This window comes from Pseudorasbora parva, chromosome 18 (genome assembly GCF_024679245.1).
Source record: "Pseudorasbora parva isolate DD20220531a chromosome 18, ASM2467924v1, whole genome shotgun sequence".
NCBI classification, from domain to species: domain Eukaryota; kingdom Metazoa; phylum Chordata; class Actinopteri; order Cypriniformes; family Gobionidae; genus Pseudorasbora; species Pseudorasbora parva.
The window spans coordinates 26,844,159-26,861,577 of NC_090189.1; the positions used below are offsets into that span (position 1 = coordinate 26,844,159).

At 39.9% G+C, this 17,419-nt stretch overlaps 1 protein-coding gene across 8 annotated transcripts in view; it reads left to right on the forward strand.

Annotated features, from left to right (window-relative positions):
- tenm2b (teneurin transmembrane protein 2b) overlaps window positions 1–16,635 on the forward strand; it is a 324,894-nt gene extending 308,259 nt beyond the window's left edge. For all 8 annotated transcript variants that reach the window (XM_067423508.1, XM_067423509.1, XM_067423510.1 and 5 more), the window contains 10 exons: window positions 1,139–1,159; window positions 1,465–1,697; window positions 2,492–2,646; window positions 3,449–4,323; window positions 5,857–6,032; window positions 7,959–8,194; window positions 9,662–9,958; window positions 10,070–11,690; window positions 11,790–11,920; window positions 14,816–16,635. In XM_067423508.1, the coding sequence (XP_067279609.1) occupies window positions 1,139–1,159; window positions 1,465–1,697; window positions 2,492–2,646; window positions 3,449–4,323; window positions 5,857–6,032; window positions 7,959–8,194; window positions 9,662–9,958; window positions 10,070–11,690; window positions 11,790–11,920; window positions 14,816–15,553 (4,483 nt within the window). In that variant the 3' untranslated portion in view covers window positions 15,554–16,635. The remainder of the gene's footprint in view (window positions 1–1,138; window positions 1,160–1,464; window positions 1,698–2,491; window positions 2,647–3,448; window positions 4,324–5,856; window positions 6,033–7,958; window positions 8,195–9,661; window positions 9,959–10,069; window positions 11,691–11,789; window positions 11,921–14,815) is intronic.
- Window positions 16,636–17,419: the final 784 nt, after the last annotated feature.

The window sequence follows — 17,419 nt, forward strand, 5'->3', positions numbered from 1 at the left end:
GTGGTTCACATGCACGAGCCGGTGCAGACAACAAAACATATCGAACCCATTTGAATTCTGCACAGAATACTTTATTTTAAAGCAATATGAAAGAGATTATGATGACAACCGGTTAGAGATTAGCTGGAAACTGCGTCTTTACCAAGCTGAAAGGCTCTTGTCAAACTGATATTTAAAAAAATAATAATATTTTATAATTTTATATATAAAAATAATATAAAAATAAATTTTATAAAATATAAAATCTGAAAAAGGGGGAGGAGCTGCTTGATATGTCCCGCCCTGTCTTCCTGTTTCAGGGGAACACATTGTATAATGCTGTGCGTTTCAAGGCAGTTCAGTGGGCCTTTAAGCATTCAGTTTCAGTTCAATAATGTTCCTGGTCCTGCATTATTGATTTGTGTTACGTGTATCCACTGCCGCTTCAATGTGGATGCGTTATCTCCTAAATAATTTGTTCCTTGCCTGTTCTTTGCATTTAAGTTAGTAACGAAGACAATTTTCACTTGACTCCTTTGTTGTGTGCTCATCTACTACCAGAGACTGTGACAAAAAACAGTTATGCTGCTTAATGTCTTTAAATGAATTTAGTTTCATTAAAAAATAATAATGAGCATTTAGTCTTAATAAGTCTGACCTCAAACTTTTGAAGGGTAGTATATAAATGTTGAATCATTGCACTTTATAATTATTAGTGATACATAAATTGTCCTGAAACTTGTGTTACTGTTTGAAGTTGATTTTATCCATCAGGATTTGATTGAACCATGAAAAGTGTGCTGTTATTAATATTGTCATTTCAGGGATGTGAAGACGGTTATTGTATTTATTTTCCACATTTTATTGGTAGACACAGAAGTAGAGGGGGAGAGAGAACCCTGGTTTCCCATGAGCACCATATCTGATCACAAAGCCAATAGTTATTTATTGCAGTTTGATGAAAGATAATACATTTTTTTAGATGAACATGCCTTGGTGAGTCATGTACTATACTAAAAGGACATTTATTAAATAAATAGGTTCAGTTTTGAGTTATTGTTGTTTCTAACAACTAGAATAGCGTTTACAATAATATATTTTAAGGATTGTTTAATTGATGTATTCTTTTTTGTCTCTTCTCTTTCACTGCTCCTTGAAGAAATAAAGATTTGAGACACAGGTAATTAAAATAAATGCTTAATGTGAAAATGTTCAACATGTGTGCATGTCTAAATAGCATGCTAATTAAAAAAAAAACATTCTATGCTTTTCTATGTCCTACTCTGTAGCTGTTTTCTACAGTTCATTCTATGTAGCAGAATTTCACTCTTTTTTATTTTTTATCAAAGTGGTTTCTTTTTTGAGCTCCAATTACTTTACCAGCAATGAACTATTCACATTTCATTATGTTCACCAAGGTAACCATGCTGTTTGTCAAAGGATTTTTATTAAGAGACATTCTCCCAATTTGCCCTATTTCCATAGCAACAGTCCAAGCCATAAGTACTACTTGGCAGTGGATCCTGTGTCGGGTTCTTTGTTTCTGTCAGACACCAACTCCCGGCAGATCTACCGCATACGCTCTATGAATGGTGCGCGACCACTGCTGGATAACGCTCAGGTGGTGGCAGGAACGGGAGAGCAGTGTGTCCCGTTCGATGAGGCTCGCTGTGGCGACGGAGGCAAGGCAGTGGAGGCCACACTAATGAGCCCAAGAGGTGATGGTTTTTAAAAAATATACCCATTTATCCATGGGACAGAAATTACACAATACACCTTAAAAATTACGGATTAAAATTAAGAATTAGCTTAGGTATGTATACCCTGCGACTCTTGACAGGGAGACACATTTTTAGTTTCCATGAACCTAGAAAGTAACCTTTACCGTTTAATTCCTTAGACAGTTACCAGGTGCTGTCATTTTCTACGATATCACAATCCTCTGTAACCTGTAATTTTCTAGACTCCAGACATCATTCTTTAAGCCCAGCATGGCCCACTGATGTGAGAAAAATAAATGACACAGAAGGTAAAGAGAGATCGTAAGGTTAGCAGACTGCGCTCAAATACCAACTCTGCCTTCTTATCTCAGAATAAAACGCACTCTGACATGATCACCATGACAGCATGAATCAAACTGTATCAGTCGAGCAGTGCAGCGTCTGGCTCTTTTCCAGGTCATTGCTCCTTCACACATAGACTACTAATTATTTTACCTTTAAAAACACCTTTTCCTCCTGGGATTATCCAAATAGAACCGAAATAAATCAGATACTTGGGGAGCAGTGAAATTCTTAAGAAGAGTTAGGTGTTATTTCTGACATTGATGAGAAGTTTAAGAAGGACAATTATTATAATAATTGTTCTTATGTCTGAACTATCCTTTTAATACCAAATGAATGTTTTTACTACTTTGTTGTAACCATACATGTATCATACAATTTATAGCATTTCTTAATATGAGTTTTGTGTACAATTTTTGAGTTTCTTCACTGTTGGTTCTGTTGTGCAGGTGTTGCATTGGATAAGAATGGCCTGATGTACTTTGTGGATGCTACAATGATACGAAAAGTGGATCAGAATGGCATTATTTCCACTCTGATAAAGACCAATGACCTGACCGCAGTCAGGCCCCTCAGCTGTGACTCCAGCATGGACGTCAGCCAGGTTGTAATTACTTTCCTCAACTGTCTTGCACTTGCACTTGATCGATCCATCAAGCAAGATTCTATTGAAATCTCTCTATCTATTACAACTAACATTGTCAATTATCAGTGTATGGTGTCAAAGAGAAAGAGAATATATGTACAAGAGCATATTATAAATTCTGAATGTTTGAGCAAGTTTGATCATTATTAATTAACACAATGTTATTTGTAAAAAAAATAAAAAAAAATTTTTTTTGAATGTTCAAATGAAAAGTAAAAATACAGAACTAATTGTTTATATATATTTTTTACCAATTAAGTTATAGACTATACATTTATTGAAACAAAAGCTTTCAAACACAATTGTGTAATCTAATTTTAAGCCTGTTCATTTCAGTCTGCACTTCATTTCAGTCTGGTGTTTAAGCTATATCACTAGCCAATATTTGCTTCTCAGAGTGTCTCCTTGAGTATTACATTTGACAATGACAGTGACAAGCAATGAAACTGGATTATCAATCAAGTCACTGTCGTCATTTTTCTGTCACTGTAATGAATTCATAGGCCCGTTGACTTGTTCCACTCTGAAAAATCTATATAACACTTTTTTTAAATGCCAGTAATCTACTGTCGAAAATGGGAAATGCATTCCGTTTGACCTGAAGCTGGGATGAAATAAACAGAAGGGGGATATCAAAAGCAGAGGCAGGAAAATCCCCCTTGCCAAAGCTGAATTTACACTTATGGACCACGACTGCTCCCCAATTTTTTTTCCTTTTTTGTGAGCACCTTTAATGTTAATCTAATGTTTGATGTTTCAGGTACGTCTGGAGTGGCCTACAGACCTGGCCATCAACCCAATGGACAACTCTCTGTATGTGCTGGAGAACAACGTCATCTTGCGCATCTCTGAGAACCATCAGGTCAGCATTATTGCAGGGCGGCCCATGCACTGCCAGGTCCCTGGCATTGATTACTCACTCAGCAAACTAGCCATCCATTCTGCCTTGGAGAGCGCCACAGCCATCGCCATCTCCCACACAGGTGTGCTCTACATTGCTGAAACCGACGAGAAGCGTATCAACCGCATCCGGCAAGTTAGCACCAGTGGCGAGATCTCCCTGCTAGCTGGTGCCGCCTCCGAATGTGACTGCAAGAATGATGTCAACTGCAACTGTTTCTCAGGAGATGAGGGCTACGCTGCAGACGCTGGCCTCAATTGTCCCGCTTCACTGGCGGTGTCACCCGATGGTACCCTGTACATCGCTGACCTGAACAACATCCGTGTGCGTTCGGTCAGCAGTAACCGCCCCAACACCACAGCAAGCGGACAATATGAAGTGGGTTCATCTCTAGAACAGGAGCTTTATGTGTTTGGTTCCGACGGGCTTCATAGGCAAACGGTTAGCCTCATTACAGGCTTGGCCATGTATAACTTTACCTACGGACTGGATGGAGAGTTAGCGGCAGTTACCGATGCCTCTAACAATACACTTCGGGTAAGGAGGGAGGCTTCTGGCTCCATCAGGCTTGTGCTTTTGCCGGAGAACCAGGTGGTAACGCTAGGAATGGACCCAGCCGGCAGCCTACGTTCAGTGTCCGCCCTCAGCCAGGAGGTGGCTCAGCTCAGTTATGATACTAACACTGAACTTTTAGCCTCCAAGTCAGATGAGACCGGATGGACGAATTTTTACGAGTGAGTATGAAATGTGAGATGTGGCAACTCTTGAGACACATGCAAATCTGGAGATGCTAATTAAATTGATTTCTAATCCAAAATGCTTGTGATTGTAATTCAAAATGTTTCAGGGGGGAATTCATTAGAATGATTTACTTTTTAAAATGCTGAAAAGGCATGTTGGAATATGTGTCTGGTTATCATTTTATAAAGTACCGCTGCAATGTGCATTAAAAACTCTTTGCGTGGGAAGTAATAGCGCCATGTTTATTGGCCAATGTTAATTAGGTAATCTGTAATAAGCCCAATTTATATAAAAGGAGGCCTGTTTGCACTGAAAAAAACTGACATTTACTTAATTTTAAAATGTATATTAAGATAATCTTGATAGTGATTATAATGCAAGTTTTTGTGCTGAAATGTTGAGCACAGAAGTGGCTCAACTGTTCAAAATTAGCTCCATAGATTTTCATGTTGTTTTCGTCATGGTTATTCTTGTGAATGATGAATTAGGACTTTTTATGAGTCTTAACCTGTGGTTATTATCTACCTTGCATCTTCATCTATGAGAGCGGAGCATGTTTTTGCAATAAAGCTTTGGTCCTACAGCCACCTAGTGTTTGTATGCAAGAACTGCTCCAGACTCTTAAATAGAAGTACAGTTGTGGTTGTTGTTTCAAACAGTGTTGATATTGTTAACTAGAACTAGAATTTTTTATAATTTTTGGTAACGCTTAAACGAAAATATTAATATCAGATATTATAAACTTATGCTGCGTTCCAGGCAACCCTTAACCCGTGTTTTCCCAACCTTCTACTCGTGAAAGTGAACTGAAACGGCAGTCAAACCTGTGACTTCCCACCCGTGAACTCGTACTAGATACTTCCAGTTATGAGTTATGACATCACATAACTCACACATGAAACAACAATGGCAGTCCCTTCAGATATACAAATATCGTAAAATAAAAGCTGTAACAGCTTCTCTTGCCTTATGCGCTGTTTTTTCTCTTCCGTTTCCCTCAAATAAGTGAGTGAGCACCTTTGACGATAGAAAGGATTGTAAATGAGCATAAGCCCGTACGGTCCACCATACTTTGTTAACATGTAACTGCCACTATTCCTTGTATTTTTTTTTTTGCTTGGCCTGGAATGCTACAAAGTCGTGAGTCTTGGTTTGAAGTCGTAACTTGCAGGCTAAAAAACATGCCTGGAACACAGCATTAATATTGTCAATTGTCAATTAAGTGAGCTTTAATTTGAAGTACTGCAATTACACAAATAAAAAATATAAAGCTATATAGAAATGTGTTTAAAATGAAAAAAGTGCATAAAAAAATTTGTAAACCTAAAAATACTATAAAAATAAAAACTAATTCAAAATAGTAATAAATACTATAATAATACTATAGTATGTAACATATTCTAAGATAACACTTTTTTAACTATTTAAAACATTAAAAATGAATTAGACATTAATAAAGAAATTATACTGCTGTCTATTTATTACAGTCATATTAGTGAGTTTTGTCTTGATTCTCTTCTTCACAGCTATGACAGTGAGGGTCGTCTAACCAACGTCACATATCCCACTGGTGTGGTGACCAGTCTGCACCGTGAGATGGAGGAGTCCATAAATATTGACATGGAGAGCTCAAACAGAGATGATGATGTCACGGTCATCACTAATCTCTCGTCGGTAGAGGCGTCCTACACTGTGGTTCAAGGTACACACACAGCACACAAAGAACAAATCTCAGTCCAGATCTCATGCTGATGCCCCCGTTTCCCCTGCAAATCGCATCCATTAGGACCAAAACACGCAGCAGGCAGGTAGACTGATGTTTCTCTTTACTACCCACAGGGAGGCCACATTGTTTGAATGTGCAAAATCCAGCAGAGCAGAGAAATCTCCATTTTACAATTCACCATAGGCTGCCTTTAGGGGTTCTTTCAGGAGGCAAAAGCTTGTAGGCGTAAACTATTCTCTTCATATTCAGTGGATTATGTGTTGATGATGGATTTTCTCACGCAACTTACTTGTTACATCCTGTAAAGAATATGCTTTTACTGTTGCTCAAGACAAATTACATGAAAAGTAACCCTTTGGTTGTCCTCTGCTTGTTAGCAGTGTACCATAATGCACTTGGATTTTTTTATGACTTTGAAATTGTACATGATTGTGTTTCCCAGGTACATTTCTGTGAAAAGCTGCGTCTGATCCAATTATAGCTTGTAAATGGAACTGAAGATGTTTGTGCTGCTTTTAGCCAAAGCTAAATCTTCTTTATAACCAAAAGCCGCATTTTGCACATCCGCCCACAGTGCTGCATTTCCCCTAATGCACAATAGACTGTCAGATCAGACCTAATGCTTCATACTTAATGAAATGAGGCTGGTTTTAGGGAGCACTTCATAATAACTCGCCTTAATACAAACATTAAATTAAAAAATGCTTCACAGATAAACAGTAGTTTATGTATATTAATGCCATGAAACAGCAATATATATTTTCATATGCATTTCACTACTGTTTTAAAGATTGGTGTCAGTAAGATTATTATTATTTTTTTAATTAAAGGTGAACTATGTAGTATTTTTGCAGTAAAATATCCAAAAACCACTAGGCCAGTGTTATATATTTTGTTCAGTTGAGTACCTACAATATCCCAGATGTTTCCATCTATTTGTAAATTGTGAGAAAATTGCTATTTTAACTAAGGACAGGGACGTTTCAGCATTGCATTTGAGGGAGTCGCCTGTCAATTGCGTCATATCTGCGTTACCCTCGGTTTCGGCTTTTATTTCGCAGGAGCGGTTTACTCTTAGCAGTGTGAACAAGTGAACGCACGGAGTAACGTCATAACATCGTTTTGAACACACTTAAATGTATCTAATATGATAAACAGAGCTACATTACCTCAAAATCATAACCGGAAGAGCGGATCTGTGCAGGCGCCCGGCGACTGTCTCCCGTCCCTTCATAATAAAAGTCCCGGTATTCGCGAGGCGGGTATTTGTTTAACAATCGCTCCAGCAGCTGTGCTCAGGTCCAGAACACTCGGTCCTGCTCTGCTTTAGACCAGTGGTTCTCAAACCTGTCCTAGGAACCCCTCACCACTGCACATTTTGCATGTTCCCTCATCAAACAAACCCAATTCAAGTCTTGCAGTCTCTACTAATGAGCTGATGATTTGAATCAGGTGTGTTAGATGAGGGAGACATGCAAAATGTGCACTGGTTGGGGGTCCCCAGGACAGGTTTGAGAACCACTGCTTTAGACTACAGTAACCTTAATAACCGCATGCATGAACGTGATTTCTGCCTGAGTCCTATTTTCCACCGTCTGTGATGAGAAGACCACATCTCCCAAGATGCTGCGCTCACACTTTGCGTCATCAAAATACGATTTGTTTTGAATAGGCGCCCTCCAGTGGACGGAAAGCTCCATAGTGCACCTTTAACACTTTTATTTAGCAATGACTCATAAATTAATAAAAAAAGGACAGTAAAGACATTTAGAATGTGATTTCTATTGCAAACCCTAGACTTATAAACATGTGAAATATTATATACTTTATTATTAAAAGAGTAGAACTTGTTTTTAGAATCATTGCCAACCCCTTTTATAACTTATTGTTATGTTTTCACAGACCAAGTGCGGAATAGCTATCAGTTGTACCACAACGGCACACTGCGAGTGTCCTATGCTAATGGGATGGGCATCAGCTTTCATACAGAGCCACACATCCTTGCAGGATCTGTGAGCCCGACCATCGGGAGGCGCAACATCACCCTACCCACTGACAGCGGCCTCAACTCAATTGAATGGCGCATGAGAAAAGAGCTGACCAAGGGCAAGGTCACTGTCTTTGGCAGGAAGTTGCGTGTAAGTTTTTCTTTTTACCATTTAAGTTAATTGACAAGTCAATTGTATGTAAAGTGCTTTTCACAATAAACATTGTTTTAAAGACGCTTTAAAGAAATTCATGTGAATGTTTATAATACTTAAATGCCTAATAGTCCACATTTAGCAGTTCTGGGGTCTCATTTATAAAACTTTGCGTAGATTTCATCCTAAAAGTGTACATACGTACAAAAGCTCGATTTTTTTGAGAAAAATTCTGATTTATAAAAGCATGCGTACGCCAGTAGCTGCGCAAAAATCCCTTTATAAATCATGGAGCTTACAACGCCTAGTTTTACTATCATTTGCATGGATATTTCCATCCACGTGACACCATGTTTAACACTGTCAAAGGTAAAAGACATTGAAAAATAATAGATACGGACTATAAATGCCATTTCTGAAATCCACTTAATATCATTTTTTATGTTGTAGAATAAATATATCAAAATATAAATAAAACAAAATTGTATAAAATACTTCTCAGATATTTTTTTAAATAAAGTGTTATTTTAATTACAAATATTTTGTTAATTTTTAACACTTCCAATCAAAAAAAATTCATGCAGTTTTGCTGATAATGTCCCTTAATGAAAACTCATTCTCTTCTTATTCTGTCATCGGCGTAATCCTCCAATAGTGCCAGCAGTGCCATCATGAAGCATTACATACCCGGGTCACCGGAGGAGTTATATGTTTCTATCAAATAGACTGATGTGCTTCATGACTGTATTTGCAGACTTTGACATTTTATGATAAATGCACATTAAGATAAATATTTTGTTTTTACACTGTGTTGAGCAGTTCTCTAATAAAAGGGTATGGCATGCTATTCTGCATCACATGTAGTCGTGCCATCTCCTCCTGCGCTCCAGTTGTGGACAATGTGACTGTAAGGCAGCGATATATTATTATATATTTTTAAAAAATACATTTTGAATTCCGTTTGGATTTCACTAGATGTATATAGCCTAAAACAATCAGCACAAATAACACTGTTGGATTTAATCTTCATGATAATGTGGTTATACCGAATGAAATGGAGTGAAAATTAAATGTCATTAATTCTTATAATCGTTCTTCTCACATTTATTTTCTACAGTTCTAACTTCGGTTCATGACTTCACCATCCGTTTCGCCAATTCCCTTTGTCTCCAGAATGTGCATACGCACACTTCAAAGTTTGCTTATAGGTGCACAAATTCCCCGTCAAGTTTGTTTTTTATATATCACAACCTTTGCGTGGGAACTGGCGTACGTACGTTTCCAGCCTCGTTTTGTGCGGACGCACGCACGCACGCTTTATAAATGAGACCCCTGAGCTGGATAATGGGAGCATTTACATTTGGTGACGAAACATAAAATCAGTCCGTTGAGATTTGCTATGTAAATTATGGCTTGATGATGATGAGTTTAGAACTTGAATTTTTTTTAAATGTTTTCCCACAGGTCCACAGCAGAAACCTTCTTTCCATTGACTATGACCGCAACACTAGAACTGAAAAGATCTACGATGACCATCGCAAATTTACACTGCGTATCATCTATGACGCCCAAGGCCGACCTGCCACCTGGCTGCCCAGCAGCAGCTTAGCCCTGGTCAATGTGTCTTATTCACCCACCGGCCGGTTGGTGGGCTTGCAGAGGGGCAGCATGAGTGAGAAAAGCGAGTTTGACACATTTGGACGGATCTTGTCTCGAACCTTTGTTGATGGGAAAGTTTGGAGCTTCAGCTACATGGACAAAGTGAGTTGCCTCTTTTCAACTGCAATGGAGAGTTGATGTTTTCCTAGAGTACTCATATATGAACTTATTTTGTTCACCTTTTCATTTTCCTCTTTCTATTTCACACTGCAGTCCATGGTGTTGCTGCTCCAGCAGAGTCAGAAACAGTATGTCTTTGATTTTGACACAGCGGGCCGGCTCACGGCGGTCACTATGCCGAGTATGGCCCGACACACTATGGCCACCCATGTGTCTGTTGGTTACATTCGCAACACCTACAACCCCCCAGAGAGCAATGCCACCATTATCCACGACTTCAGTGAGGATGGGCGTCCACGTGCCATGTTCTTCCTCGGAACGGGCCGGCGTGTTCTTTACAAGTACGGGAAGCTGGGAAAGCTCTCTGAGGTTCTGTATGATGCCACTGCTGTCACCTTTGGCTATGATGAGACGACTGGAGTGCTCAAAATGGTCAACTTGCAGAGCGGAGGCTTCTCTTGCACCATTCGCTATCGCAAACTGGGCCCCCTAGTGGACAAACAAATGTACCGCTTCTCAGAGGAAGGAATGGTCAACGCTCGCTTTGACTACACCTATCATGACAACAGTTTCAGGGTGGCCAGTATAAAGCCGGTAATAGGGGAAACCCCACTCCCTGTGGACCTGTACCGGTATGATGAGATATCCGGTAAGGTCGAACACTTTGGCAAGTTTGGCATCATATACTATGACATCAACCAAATCATCACTACGGCTGTGATGACACTCAGTAAGCATTTCGACGCACATGGCCGCATCAAGGAAGTGCAGTACGAGATCTTCCGCTCATTGATGTATTGGATGACGGTGCAGTATGACAGCATGGGCCGTGTTATCAAACGTGAACTTAAGATCGGTCCCTATGCTAATACCACACAGTACCGCTACGAATATGATGGTGACGGGCAGCTTGTGGGCGTCAAAGTTGATGACTGGTCTACGTGGCGCTACAGCTATGACCTAAATGGCAATCTTCATTTGCTAAACCCTGGTAACAGTGCCCGTCTGCTGCCACTACGCTACGACCTTCGAGACCGAATCACGCGGCTCGGTGATATGCAGTATCAGCTCGATGAGGACGGCATGCTTGCACAGAGGGGCTCGGATATCTTTGAGTACAACTCCAAAGGTCTTCTCGAGCGAGCATACAGCCGCACGGCAGGGGGTTGGAGCGTCCGCTACCGCTATGATGGCTTGGGCCGCCGCGTCTCCCGCAGAACTAGTGAAGGCGAGCATCAGCAATACTTCTATGCTGACTTGAACTACCCCACTCGGGTCACCCATGTTTACAACCACTCGAGAGCTGAAATCACCTCCTTCTACTATGACCTGCAGGGTCATCTGTTCGCTATGGAGGTCAGCGGTGGGGAGGAATACTACATCGCCTCTGACAACGTAGGCACTCCGCTGGCCATCTTCAGCAGCAATGGGCAGATGGTCAAGCAAATGCAGTACACGGCATACGGCGAGATCTACTATGATTCCAACCCGGATTTCCAGCTCATAATGGGCTTTCATGGAGGGCTTTATGATCCTCTCACAAAGCTGGTGCACTTCGCCCAGAGAGACTATGACGTGCTGGCAGGAAGATGGATTGCACCTGACCATACTTTGTGGCCGAAGATAGGAAAAGAGCCAGCTCCGTTCAACCTGTATATGTTCAAGAACAATAATCCACTCAGTGATATGATTGATGTGAAAAACTATGTGACAGGTGAGAGGGTCATCAAACGTTTTGCTTTTATTAATGGGCAGAACTTAGAAGTTATTATAAATGACTCACAATAGTTCTTGTGACATTTTTGTCTTGCAGATGTGAAGAGTTGGCTGGTTATGTTTGGCTTCCAGCTCAGCAACATCATACCAGGGTTTCCGAGACACTCGCTTTATTTTGTTGACCCTCCTTATGAGATACTTGCCAGTCAGGACTCTGATAACACTCAGGTGAGTTTGAGTTGGCGCACCTTTTTCAATTAAAATCATTTGTCAGCGTTTGTTGAGCAAATGGTTTTACCAGTAATTTTGAAAGTTTACTTTCAGTATTTTCACTAACAAGTATTTTTGTATAACATTCATTTATTGTACATTTTCTTTAAAAACAATGATGAAGACAATTTGCAAAAAAATATATTTTTTTATTAGAAATAAATACTTCCATTCAGCTAGGATGAAGTAAATGGTTGGTTCACCCAAAAATGTTCATTCTGTCATTAATTACTCATCCTCATGTTGTTCCAAAAGATCTTGGTTCATCTTCAGAACACAAATTCATATATTTTTTAATGAAATCCAAAAGCTCTCTGACCCCTACATAGACAGCAATTTAATTGACTCTTTCAAGGCCCATAAAGGTAGAAAAGACATTGAGCATGTGTACATGCACACCAGTAAGCTGATAACTCAAAAAAATCAGCGTACTGAAATAACCAGTTTTCCCCGTTTACATGCAACTGGCAACGCAAGTAAACTGCGTTTATATGACTTTATTAATAAACCGGGTTATTTCCTTGTAGTGATGTCAAAATAACAATGTCCTTATCTGACTCGGAGTATTCAAAATGTTATGTCAGTTGTGATGTTAAATAAAGCTTGCACTGTGTCAGTGGGAGATTTTCAGCTCATATTATCCCTCATGCAGTTAGAGATGTAACGTTTTGACTGAACATTTTCTACTTCTGCTGCTACTTCTGAGATGAGAACACATCTTTACAATTTTCTGTGTCTTAAAAGAATCTGCGTTTGTTATATATGTCCTTATTTCATGTCTGGATGCATACGTTTTTCATCTATCACACATGCACACTTCAATAAGCCGACAGAAAGCAGGTTAATGCGTTTACATGATGCACAAAATCGGAGTAAGAGGCAAAAAACGACCTGTCCCGACCGGTTTGTGCTTACAAGTTTATGACCTTACTCCGATAAAAGAAAACGGGTTACTGCGTTTACATGGCCATGTTCATTGTTGGCTTATTAGGCATAATCGGCTTAAGAACGTGCATGTAAATGCACCCATTGTTAAAATAGTCCACGTGACTACTGTGGTTCAAACTGGTTTACTGCAAAAATGCTAACAAAAATAACTTTATTCAACAAGTTTTTCTAGTCTGTCAGAAGTTAAGTTGTTGATGTAGTGGAAGTCTAGAAGAAATTGTTGAATAAAGTTGTTATTTTAGTTTTTTTTGTGTACAAGAAGTATTCTTGGCGCTTCATAATATTAAAGGCTGATTTATACTTCTGCGTTGGACCTACGCCGTATCCTCTACATCACAAGTTACGGGTTTTCCTTTATACTTCTGCGTTGTTGTCCGCGTCAATCAGTGCTCATGGTCGCTGTTTTCAGGTGGCTCGTGCACTGACTAGCGCTTCAATCGATTGCTGTTTTCATTCTGTTGATATCACTAAACGAAATGCACCCATTGTGATGTGTCCCTGTTCTTGATATACAATCACTGATTAACATCTTTGGTTTTAATGAGAAGATAAATAAACTATTCACAGCAGATCTATGTATTCATTTACTAACATAAAGAATCTCTGCACTACAAATTAGTTTTATATAGCTGATATAGTATGAAACTATCATTTCTGGACACACGTAATCACAGATTTATTTATTTATACACTTGAGGGAGTGGTTTTAGCAGATTAATCAAGGCACCTGCAGTCCGCGTAGAATTGACGCGTAGTTATATTTTTGGAGAGGTGCGTGTCAGGGAACGACACATAGCGAAGGGTATGGCGTATGTAAAGGCTGATTTATACTTCTGTGTTGGACCGCATCCTCTACGCAGCAAGTTATGCGTTGGTTTTAATTTATACTTCTGCTATGTTGTCAGCATCAATATGCAGTTAGACATGCAGGTCTATGCGCATGGTACACAGTACCTTCTGCATGAACTTGACGTTGTCAAATGGACAATTTTAACAACCTTTTTTACGAACTTTCTGGGCCTTGAAAGGGTTAATTAAACTGATGTCTATGGAGGGATCAAGAAGCACTCAGATTTCATCAAAAATATCTTCATTTGTGTTCTAAAGATGAACGAAGTTCTTACAGGTCCAGGACGACATGAGGGTGAGTAATTAATGGCAACATTTTCATTTTTGGGTGAGCTAACTCTTTAAATTGACACAGAAGTGACAGTAATGACAATGCTGTTCAAGCTGTGAACTTTCTATTAATCCAAAAAACTAAATATGCCTCACTGTTTCAAAAAGAAAAAAGAAAAAAAAGAATGAGCACACAACTGTTTTTAACAATTATAATAATAAGAGCACCAAATCAGCAATCAACATTTCTTAAACACCAAATCCAAAATGTTTTTGAGGCAATATAAAACAGAATTAACAAATTAATTATAATTTTTTTGTCAAGAAATTATAAGTCCAAAGCAGGGGTTCTCAATTCTGGCCCTGCAGAGTCTAGCTCCATCTCTAATCAAACACACCTGAACAAGATAATCAAGGTCTTTAGGATTAGAAAGTTGCAGGTAGGTGAGGTAGGTTAATCAAGGTTGGAGGTAAACTATGCAGTAAAGTGGATTTCGAGGGCCAAAGTTGAGAACCCCTGCCTTAGACACATCTGTCTGGAGCTGCTCCCGACGAGCTGGATTGCACCTTTCATGGCTGACACTCAGTGTATGAACGAGTGAATGAATGGGTGAATGTGAGGCAATATGTAAAGAGCTTTGGTGGCCATGGGTCTGCTGAAAGCGCTATATAAATGCAGTCCATTTATCGTCTACCATCTAATAACCTAGAACTGAGGGGTGACACTACATAATGTGAATCATATACTTTTAACAGGTGTCTCTAACTGTTGATCCCATTTTACAGCTCTTCACTGGAGTTCAGCATTCAGTGGACAGACACAACCAAGCCTTCATGGTTCTTGAGGGGAAGCGGCTCAATAAACAGCGGCGCACTAAGCGTGACAAGCCCGGTTACTGGTTTGGCACCAGCACCCCAATCGTGGGCAAAGGCATGATGCTTGCTATCAGGGATGGCCATGTATTAACAGACCTGTCCAGCTCAGCCAGCGAAGACAGTCGCAAAATATCACAGATCCTCAGCAACGCCATCTACCTGGATGGCACTCATTATACCCTTGATGGCCGGGATTGCCACTTCTTTGTGAAGCTTGGACTAGCTGACAGTGACTTGCTGGCGCTGGGTCTGAGCAGTGGCCACAAGACTCTGGAGAGCGGGATAAACGTGACGATCAGCGGACGCTCCCGCCGTGGCGTCACTCTAGAAATTCACTCCTCCAAACTCACATACATTGTCCGATACGGGCTGTCAGCAGAGGTTCTGGAAAAGGAGCGGAGCCGTGTACTGGAGCAGGCCCACCAGAGGGCGCTGTCCGGAGCCTGGGCCAGGGAGCAGCAGCAAGCGCGCGAGGGCAGGGAAGGAGGGCGCGTGTGGGCCGAAAACGAGAAGCAACAACTGTTAGCACTGGGGAAGGTCGTGGGCTATGAAGGCTACTACGTGCTACCGGTGGAGCAGTACCCTGAACTGGCAGACAGCAGCGCTAACATCCAATTCCTCAAACAGAACGAGATGGGCAGGAGGTAACAGAGTCAAGCGGTTGCTGATGCCACACCATCTCCTACGGAGAGAAACAACAGAGCGCTGCAGAGCCGTTTCCCAAAAATGGAGAACCGACAGCCAGCAGCAAGAACCATATGACCCAATATAGAAAAAAAAGCACTTGTGAACAATGATTTTGTAGTGACATTTTGACTTTATAGAAAGTGGTAAATATTTTTTAGTCATTTCAGACTGGCTGTGAGTGGCGGACCTTCATGTGATGATAGTGTGATGACTCACTGCTTTGGTTTTTCATGACTGCACATCAGACTACATAACTCTACAGAAAATCATACTCAATCAGTTCACCGCACTCTCGAGCCGCATTACCTAATAAAACTGCATCATCTGCTCTCAAACGTGTTTGCGAAACTACACTTTAACACATTCAAAAGGAACTCCAGCATCTTGACATTTTCAGCCTCGTTCTCCGTGAATTTTCCCTGTAGACATCACTGCAGTGTTCTGTATGAAGATTGCAATCGGGCCGTGCGAGGCTGAGCGTTCTGATTGGCCTTCGTTGGATGTGTTGATCATCCGCTCACACCATCTGTCCTCTTCTGTTCGCAATATATGACAATCACAGCGGGCTGATACATCGATCAATAAACTGTACATGAGACAAGTGTTTTGTATAATATGTAAGAGATTATTGATTGTCTGGGTTTTTTATTATCATTTTATTAATTTAAATTCAACTTGACAAGGTGATAACAGATGAAAGCATAATATATATATTGTTTTTTTAAGTCTTTTAAAACTGTGAAACATATTACACATGTAAAATATTCTCATTGAGTTTGGATGTGTTAAATCAAGAACATTTCGAGAAAGTGGCTTCATTGTTACATTATGTGAAATTCCATTGCAAGACCCATCGCAGAGGTGATTTTCTTTGAATATTGCGGAAGCTAAAGTAGCCATTGGCCTTTTTTCTTTATTGATGTAGAATCTCTTCGGACTGTGGTAAAATCAGTGTGGATATGAGCTTCACCGAGAAGTTACACAGAAGATGGTGGAAAGAGGTTCTTTTGAAATTCTATGAAAATAAAACATTTGCATTTGTATGTTTTGACTTTGAATTCTTTCCTTTACAGCTGGGCAGAACACCTGTGTCCCATTAGTGACATGTCATCTTGTGGAAGTTCAGAATTCCCCAAATGAAAATATGGTAATTGTCATTGTCTTGTTTTTTCTAAATTTATAGAGCAACAGCTTGTTTACCAGTAGACCAATGCTCAATCCCAATAGGTCTTTCTGTCAAAAAGAAAAAGGATCTTTGAGGTGTACATGTTTATTTTTTCCATTGTGGGTAAACATAATTTTCCATTTTCTAAAAGCAATGTGCAGGTAATAATTGATAACGGGCCGTTGAATTATTAGAAAAATAATGCACACCCGGGGTGGTAATGCAGTCACAACGAAGCAGAGCTTAATCAAAACTGCATTATATTCTGTCTAGTAGATTCTTTTCGACCTAAAATACTAGCATATGTCTGCAGTTGTGTGGATATTGTAATTTCTGACTCAGCAGTTCCATAACACTGTTACATTGTTTACGTTCAGAGAACAATGACTTGTCCTATTATTCCCTTATCCAGAATTGAAGTTAAAATGCCTGAGAGCTAGAAGTCAAACAGTGATTGTCTGGAGCCAGTGAGCTGGAATGACAGTCAGGAGTTTTGTGAAGATTTCCGTGGAAGACATGGACAGACAAACATAAATGGCTGCAGAGATTCAGAATACTAAAAATGTGTACAAAAATAAAAAGTCTACCATTCTGCCTAATTTATCTGTAATGATTTAGTTGTCATTGCTGGTAAGGGGTCAGACTGAATGGCCAATGACTAG